Source organism: Equus przewalskii, chromosome 18 (genome assembly GCF_037783145.1).
Source record: "Equus przewalskii isolate Varuska chromosome 18, EquPr2, whole genome shotgun sequence".
NCBI lineage: Eukaryota > Metazoa > Chordata > Mammalia > Perissodactyla > Equidae > Equus > Equus przewalskii.
The window spans coordinates 20,371,031-20,379,713 of NC_091848.1; the positions used below are offsets into that span (position 1 = coordinate 20,371,031).

Consider the following 8,683-nt stretch of genomic DNA (forward strand, 5'->3'; position numbering starts at 1 on the left):
CTGCTGTTTTGGAATGGAGTGTTCTATGTGTATCTATTAAGTCCATCTGGTCTACTATTTCATTTAAATCTATTTCCTTGTTGACTTTCTGTCTGGATGATCTATCCGTTGATGTAAGTGGCGTGTTAAGGTCTCCTCCTATTGTTGTATTGTTGATAATGCCTCATTTTAGGTTTGTTAATAGTTTCTTTATGTACTTTAGTGCTCGTGTGTTGGGTGCATAGGTGTTTATAAGTGTTACATCTTCTCAGTGGGGTGTCCCTTTGATCATTATATACTGCCTCTCTTTGTCTCTCGTTGCCTGTTTTATCTTGAAGTCTGCTTTGTCTGATATAAGTACGGCAACACTTTTCTTTTGTTTGCCATTAGCTTGGAGTGTCCTCTTCCATCCATTCGCTCTGAGCCTGTGTTTGTCTTTGGAGGTGGGATGTGTTTCCCGGAGGCAGCATATTGTTAGGTCTTCTTTTCTAATCCATCCCACCACTCTATGTCTTTTTATTGGAATATTCAGTCCGTTTACATTTAGAGTAATTATTTATATGTGAGGGCTTAATGCTGCCATTTTATCACTTATTTTCCAGTTCTTCAGCATTTGCTTTGTTTCTCATCCTGTGTATTTTGGACTACTAATTCAGTTTGGTAGTTTTCTAGGATGGTTTTCTTAGTTTTGTCTTTTTTTTATCATTTGTGTCTCTGTTCTGATTATTTGTTTAGTGGTTGCCATGAGATTTGTTTAAAAAATCTCGTAGATGAGATAGTCCATTTTCTGATAGCCTCTTATTTCTTTAGACTACGCTTATTCCATCCCTCTCCTCTTCCCCTTCTAAGTTATTATTGTCACAACTTATTCCATCTTGTGTTGTAAGTTTGTGGTTAAAATGATGAGATTATATTTATTTTTGGTGTTTTCCTACCCTTTATGTTTAATGTTATAATTAAGTGTTTGCTAACCTGTTCTGATAGAGAGCTGCAATTTTCTGATTTTGTCTGCCTGCATATCTCCTTGATCAAGGCTTTGTAACCCCCCTTTTTTTTTCAGGTATAAGGGCCTTCTTGACCATTTCTTGTATGGGGGGGGGGGTCTTGTGGCGATGAACTCCCTTAGCTTTTCTTTCTGGGAAAGTTTTTATTTCTCCGTCATATCTGAAGGATATTTTTGCTAGTTAGAGTATTCTTGGCTGAAAGTTTTTCTTTCAGAATTTTGAATATATCATTTCACTCTCTCCTAGCCTGTAAGGTTTCTGCTGAGAAATCCACTGAAAGCCTGATAGGGGTTCCTTTGTAAGTTATTTTCTTCTGCCTTGCTGCCCTTAATATTTTTTGTCATTATCTTTTGCCAGCTTTACTACTCTGTGCCTTGGAGAAGGTTTTTACATTGCTGTAATTAGGATATCTGTTGGCTTTTTTCAATTGTATTTCTACCTGCTTCCCCAGGTTTGGGAAGTTCTTGGCTATTATTTCTTTGAAGAAACTTTCTGCTCTATTCTCCTTCTCTTCTCCCTCTGGATTACCTATAATCCTTATGTTGTATTTCCTAATTGAGTCAGGTATTTCTCGGAGAACTTCTTGATTTCTTTTTAGTCTGAAGCATTTCTGTATATCTGTCCTCCAGACTGCTGATTCGCTCCTCCATAATATCAGCTCTGTTATTCAGGGAGTCCAGAGTTTCCTTTATCTTGTCCATTGTATTTTTCATCTCCGACATTTATGATTAGTTTTTCCTTATAGTTTCAGTCTCTTGTGAAGAAGTTCCTGATTTCATTGAACTGTCTGTCTGTATTTTTGTGTAACTCGTTGGGTTGTTTAATGATAACTATTTTGAATTCTCTGTCATTTAGATTATAAATTTCTCTCCCTTCAATTGATTTCTGGATGCTTGTCATTTTCTTTCTGGGCTGGAGGTTTAATATATTTTTTCATACTATTTGACGGTGTGAATTTGTACCTCTGCATAGTGATAGTATCTGGTCACAGCTTCCACCTGCTGCCATTGAGTGGGGTCAAGAACTATGTATTCTGAGCCCACCATGATCAACGGCTCACTTGCTCACAGCTGTTGCATTTCTGTCTGTGTGGGACTCTGGGTGACTGGTTGAGCTGGAGTGCTGGGCGAGGAGAGGGGCGCTTTCTTTTGCCTGTGCAATCCTGGGGCTGTTCTTGCTCTGCCCTCACTATCAGCTTTCCTGGGGTCCTAGCTTGATGAGGACACCTCTGCAGTAGCTTAGTCACCTCTGTGTGGGACTTTCCCACGGGCTGTGAGGGAACTTGGAGAGTGAAAGTGTTCCCTTGGAGGGCCACCCCACCACCCTCTCCTCTCAAAGCTGTGCACAGTCCTGTGCCCAGAGTCGCTGTCGTTGGGGAGGGAGGGAAGATCCCCTTATCTTCTTCCACTTCCTCAGGGGGTCTGGCACCTCCACCTTCAGACATGGCTGCATGGATCTCTCAGACGTCTTTTGCATTGTGTGAATGTCCTCTGTTCGTATATGAATGTCCTTTCCATTGTATCTTAGGGGGGCAAGTCTAAGGGGAGCGCTCTCTCTGCCATGATGCTGACATCACTCTCCTTACCTTCATATCTTTTTATGCTTTGCCAAGTTTTAAATACTAACTCCATGTTATATACCATACTAATTATTAGATTGATTATATCTTATTTACACCCTGGGTTCAGTTTGTAGCCAACATACTGCTTCAACTTTCTTTGAGTTGATTCATTTCTTAGAGCATAGTGCTGATAGCTAAGAGTGTATAAAAAGCCATGTAATTCAAAAAAGACTTTTGGGTGGCTGTGAAAAATGTTTTTTATTTCAGCTATTACCCACCGGGCATGTGCTGCTTCTAGGACGATAGAACTATAATTATGGAATTTTTTAGTGCAAACTTAAAGGCACTTTTGGGGGAAGACAATTGAATTGAAATACATTTACTGTAAGAGAGTGATAACTTTTTATTTTTAGTGAGATTTTTCTTTTTAAGTAATGTTGATTGCAGAGGAGATGCTTCTGTATTCCATTTTCTCTTTCAAAATTTAGCTGACTTGGACATTTCAGATAAACTTTTTAAAATATGAACTTAGCCACTAAAGAAGCAGGCTGGTGTTTAACTTTCTGATGTATACATGCAAATTAGAGGTAAATATACTCCTTATAATTATGAATTTATTTTTAATTGTGGAGGCCTCAGCATGTGGATTTTGAAAAAGCTCCCCATGTGGTTCTGATGCACACCCTGCAGCAGAGAAAGGTTGCAGTTATTTTGGCCAGGAGTATTGTCAGAGTGTGCATTATCCATCACAACCATTAAGTAATCTCATTGTCTAGTTTTAAATACCATAACTTCTACGTGAGCATTCTTTTTTTTTGGTTTTATTTAACCTTTTGTTTTTTTTTTACTTTTTTAATTGCAGTAACATTGGATTATAACATTATAGAGCTTTTAGGTGAGCATTGTAAGATGAAGTCATTATAAAATGTATCTCTAATTAAATATTGGCAGGCAACTGCCAAAAAATTATGATTGGGTTTTAGAATAATTGGTTTAAGATTCTTAAATTTTAATGCACATTAGAATCACCTGAAGAGTTTTAAATAAACTAACAAAAACTTTGCCTGGACCCCATCTCCAGAGATTTTTATTTACCTCTCCCCTGGCATTGGTGTTTTAAAAGCTCCTAAATGAGTTGAATGTGCAGCCAGGATTGAGAACCACTGGATCAAGCTACTACGTCTATATAGAAGTAAAAAAATATAAAAAGAAAGGGAAATTGTAGTGGAGGACATGGTTTTTTTGTAGTTGTGTTTAAAACTGTTGGAAACATTTGGAACTAATTTATTTTTGTTTTTTCTCCTAGGGTCTCTATGGCAGTGTTATAGTGGCAGGAGGAAACACGCTAATACAGAGCTTTACTGACAGGCTGAACAGAGAGCTCTCTCAGAAGACTCCCCCAGTAAGTTTTGTTTGTTCGTTAGTAGTGGTCTTCAGTCGTTTGTGTCCTCACTGCTGGTGTAATTTTATAGATAAAGTTCGTTTTTCAGTAGATTGATATTTTGTGTGTGGCTGGTACAGTATTACTTAAATCAAGTTGATATCCCTTATTGGTCAATTTTTCCTATGTGATGTGTTAATTACTCTTTTTGAATCTCATTTTATTCATTGGTTCCATACTTAAGTACCTATAGTCTGCTAGGCACTAGGGATATAAAACACAGTCCCTGCCCACGAAGGGCTCAGTCTGCTAGGATGAATAGACATGCAAAAAGTGAAAACTGAAATGTGCTGAGTGCTTCAGTATGTCATGAACCAGGCACTCAAGGGAACACTGAGGAGCAAGCACTTAACTCCTAGGAGTGTCAGAGGGAAGCTTCATGAAGAAGCTGTTTGAATGAATAGGAGTTCATCTGGTTGGTAATTTACATCTAGGTAGAGGGAATACCATGTGTAAAATACGAAGGGAACATGCCATATTCCAGTATTTCAAAGTAGCTGGCTTATAGTCTGTGCAGTGGAGAGAGAGAAATGGCTGGAAATACAGATGGTGCATTAGTTTCCCAGGGTAACAAAGTACCACTAACTGGGTGGCTTAAAACCACAGAAATTTGCTGTCACTCCGTTCTGGAAGCCAGAAGTCTGAAATCAACGTGTCAGCAGGGCCATGCTCTCTCTGAAGCCTGTAGAAGAGAATCCATCCTTCCTTCTAGCATCTGCTGGTTTGCCAGCAGTCCTTGGCGTTTCTTGGATTGTAACTGCAGCACTTCAGTCTCTCTCTCTGTTGTCATATGGTATTCTCTCCTTTTGTGGGTCTGTTTCCTTATAAGAATTCCAGTCATACTGGATTAAGGGCCTACCCTACTCCAGCATGACCTCATCCTAATTATCTCTACAAAGACCCTATTTCTAAATTAGGTCACATTCACAGGTATGAGGGATTAGAACTTCACCATATCTTTTTGGGGGACACAATTCAACCCACAGAGATAGGTACTAGGTCATGTGGCTTATTAATAGCAAACTTACAGGATAAAATTTGGCAAAGGACTGAAGAGCTCCTGTGTTTGTTTTAAAAAGATCACTGGATGCATTGTGATAACTTTTAAAAGAATAGGAGAACCTCACTTGGGGAGAAGGTAATTTACATGGTGAATTAATAACAGAGTAGCAGTCATAATCTTTAGATTTTAAAACTCCTATCAAGTAGTTTTTGTAAAGTATTCTGTATAAATATGACATTTTAAAAACTTAGTAGGGGTTACATAGGTCCTAACAGTATCTATAGAATTTGTATAGTTCATGGTCTTTTGGTTTCTCATATAAAGGGATGTTTTCTATATGCCATGTTTTTATAATTATTATTTAAATATTGATATAGGCACAAGATTGACATCTGCCTTATTTTTACTACATGCTTGGGAATAGAGTCTGATCTGGAATATACCTTAATTATAGTACTGATCATTGGATTTCATACGAAGTCTTGGAATAATGAATGTAGACATGGGCTGTCCAAGGTCTGGTCAAGACCAGTTGGGTACTATCCTTGTCCTTCAGGAGGCAATTAAAAATCAGTGAAATAACAGGAAAAAAATTCCATCATAATAGGTATCAACCAGTTACTCACCTACAGAAACCCATGTTCATCTCTCCCAGCACCTCTCCCATCCATACCGCATACTCCACCCTGCCACACACACATTTATTTTACTGTGAAAAGACGCAAACCATTTGTTCATGTATAGAATTGGGAAGTATTAGCAGTTTGAGAACTATCCCCAGAAGCAAATTCCTAAGTAGGGGGAAAAATCTCCCAAAACAGGAAGTGAGACAGGGATAGTACTGAGCCATAAAACCATGTTTATCGAGAGAGTGTGAGTTCAAAACAGAAGCCCTCATTTGGAAGGACAGCAGTATGAATAAGAAGCACCTGAGATCCAACGTCTGTGTTTTGATTTGGAAGTGGGGGAGGGGTTGAAGGAAGGAGAGGGGGAACTAAGATAGGAGGGGTTAGGACAGCATGAAGGCCTAAAAGAGTAGTTAGAGGGGCTGGCCCGGTGGCATAGTGGTTAAGTTTGTGCACTCTGCTTTGGTGGCCTGGGGTTTGCTGGGAAGCTGGGCACAGGTGTTAGTTCAGGGCCAGTCTTCCTCAGCAAGAACAGGAGGATTGGTGGCAGATGTTAGCTAAGGGCTAATCTTCCTCACCGAAAAACCAGTAGTTAGAAAGTTGAGGGGCTGGCCCTGTAGCCGAGTGGTTAAGTTCGTGCGCTCCGCTGCAGGCGGCCCAGTGTTTCGTTGGTTCGAATCCTGGGCGCGGACATGGCACTGCTCATCAAACCACACTGAGGCAGCGTCCCACGTGCCACAACTAGAAGGACCCACAACAAAGAATATACAACTATGTACCGGGGGGCTTTGGGGAGAAAAAGGAAAAAAATAAAATCTTTTAAAAAAAAAAAATTAAAAAAAAAAGAAAGTTGAGGAGGACTGTAGAAAGGACAGTGGATTGAGATGATGTTAACTTGGTGTTGGGAGAAATGAAATAATATATGAAGCACTGAGCATGGTACCTGATTTACAGTAAGCACATTTGCTGTTCTAGGGTATAAATTGTGAATGCCATATTCTTTAAGTATGCAGTTTCCTGAGGTTTGCATAATTTACTTTCTTATTAAATATTACACATTAAAAGCCCTAATCAATGGATTTAAAAAAATCTATACAGTAGTTCAAACTATGCCTATTAGCCTAGCTAGTGCAAAATAATCATGTATAATCAGTGTTTGAACCAGAGTCATTAAGTCATCAGAACTGAATTTCCTAAGTTGTCACCTGTTTTATTTGTACTAATACTTATTCTTCTCTATTTTAGAGTATGCGGTTGAAATTGATTGCAAATAATACAACAGTGGAACGGAGGTTTAGTTCATGGATTGGTGGCTCCATTCTAGCTTCTTTGGTTAGTAGATAAACTACTTTGCAAAGTAAAGATTCTTATTGAATGATTTAACTTAAATGTACCACTGAAAATACTAAATTTAGTAAAAAGACTAAAAATAATTCCAGTGCATCATTTATCTTTGCATGTTATAGCTATCAGGTGAGCAGAGGACCTAATAAGTTTTACACCTTCTCATGTAACAAATACTCCATTGCCTTCTGAGTGGATATTTTTGTCAGCCTAATTTCAATTTCCTCTCTCAAACAGAGGTGGAAATTTGTTATTTATTCATGCCTCTTCTAATGATACTCTCATAGGCACTGGTTAGGACTTATCTGCAGCACCTTTAAAATTACATCATTCCTTCTCCGGTTCTGGTGCTCCCTGGCCTGTTGGTGAGGCAGAGGAAATCAGGGATTGGTTCTTGGGGCAAATGGTGAAGTCATGGTACTGGGTTTTGCATGTTGCTTAGACTGGTGCCTGCCTTGAATCAGGAGAAAAAGTCCTTATACTTATCTTCACCCTAGACTCAGAGAATTTCCCCTTCACCTCAGAGCAGCTAAAGTAAATGTCAAAGTACTTAGCTAAACATTTTTAAGCTAATAAATGTTTGTAACTGTCCATTTATATATTTCTTGTCTATGTTCTATTTCCAGTCTTTTAATAGATCTTAGATCAAAACTGGATACCCCGTGTGAGTCCACTTGAGTAGAGTTATTCGTAGGGAAGGGATTCTCCTGCCTCCATGTCTTATTACTGTAGCCCACGCTCCTTCTCCCCTTGGTCACTTCCTCCTTTCACCTTCTGTGTTTATTTGGTATAGTGCTTGTGTACTGTCATGTGTGTACTTGTAAAACTTTACCCTAGTTCTAATAATAAGCACTTTTGAGTTCTAAATGTTACCATTTATAAGGTGGTAGAACATCTCTTAACCTGTAGACCAGGATCAAACCTTCCAACAATTTCTATTGTTGCCTTAAGGCTGGCACCAAGCCATCCTAGCTAAACCCTCTGTCTTCCTTTCACAGCCGGTTTCCAAATCCTCATGACAGTGTAACGGGTATAGAAAGATATAATATTCTTTCTAAGCTTAGGCAAGACTAAATACAGATGGTCCCCAACTTAAGATGATTAGACATAATGATTTTTCCACTTTACGATGGTGAGAGAGCAATATGCATTCAGTAGAAACTGTAATTTGAATTTTGATCTTTTCCTGGGCTTGCAGTATGCTGTGATACTCTCTTGTGATGCTGGGCCGAGGCTGTGGCAGCTCCCAGCCACCCAATCACAACGGTGTTTCAATTGATAAACTTCCAGCCATTCTCTTTCTCACTTTCAGTACAGTATTCAATAAATTGCATGAGACATTCAACACTTTATTATAAAATAGGCTTGGTGTTAAATGATTTTGCCCAACTGTAGGCTAATGTAAGTGTCCCGAGCACGTTTAAGGTAGGCTGGGCTAAGCTTTGATGTTCAGTAGGTTAGGTGTATTAAATGCAGTTTTGACTTACCGTATTTTCAACTTAGACGAGTTTATTGGGGCGTAACCACATCGTAAGTCCAGGTAGATCAGTAGTGTCTTTGAGTGTTTTGGAGAAGGGCAGAAATAAGAAGGGAGTAATGGGAGTACTATTGAGGGAGGGCTTTAAGAGTTCTTCAAAGATTAGGAGTTGTAAAAATAAAGACATTAAAAAAAAATTATTTTCTAATAAAAAAGCACAATTAGATAATTTTTCTTTCCATTTTGCA

The 8,683-nt window shown here is 38.8% G+C and overlaps 1 protein-coding gene across 3 annotated transcripts in view; it reads left to right on the top strand.

Moving 5' to 3' along the window:
• Nucleotides 1-8,683, top strand: part of ACTL6A (actin like 6A) — a 31,012-nt gene that overhangs the window by 21,854 nt on the left and 475 nt on the right. For all 3 annotated transcript variants that reach the window (XM_070582410.1, XM_008521152.2, XM_008521083.2), the window contains exons 12-13: nt 3,851-3,946; nt 6,860-6,946. In XM_070582410.1, the coding sequence (XP_070438511.1) occupies nt 3,851-3,946; nt 6,860-6,946 (183 nt within the window). The remainder of the gene's footprint in view (nt 1-3,850; nt 3,947-6,859; nt 6,947-8,683) is intronic.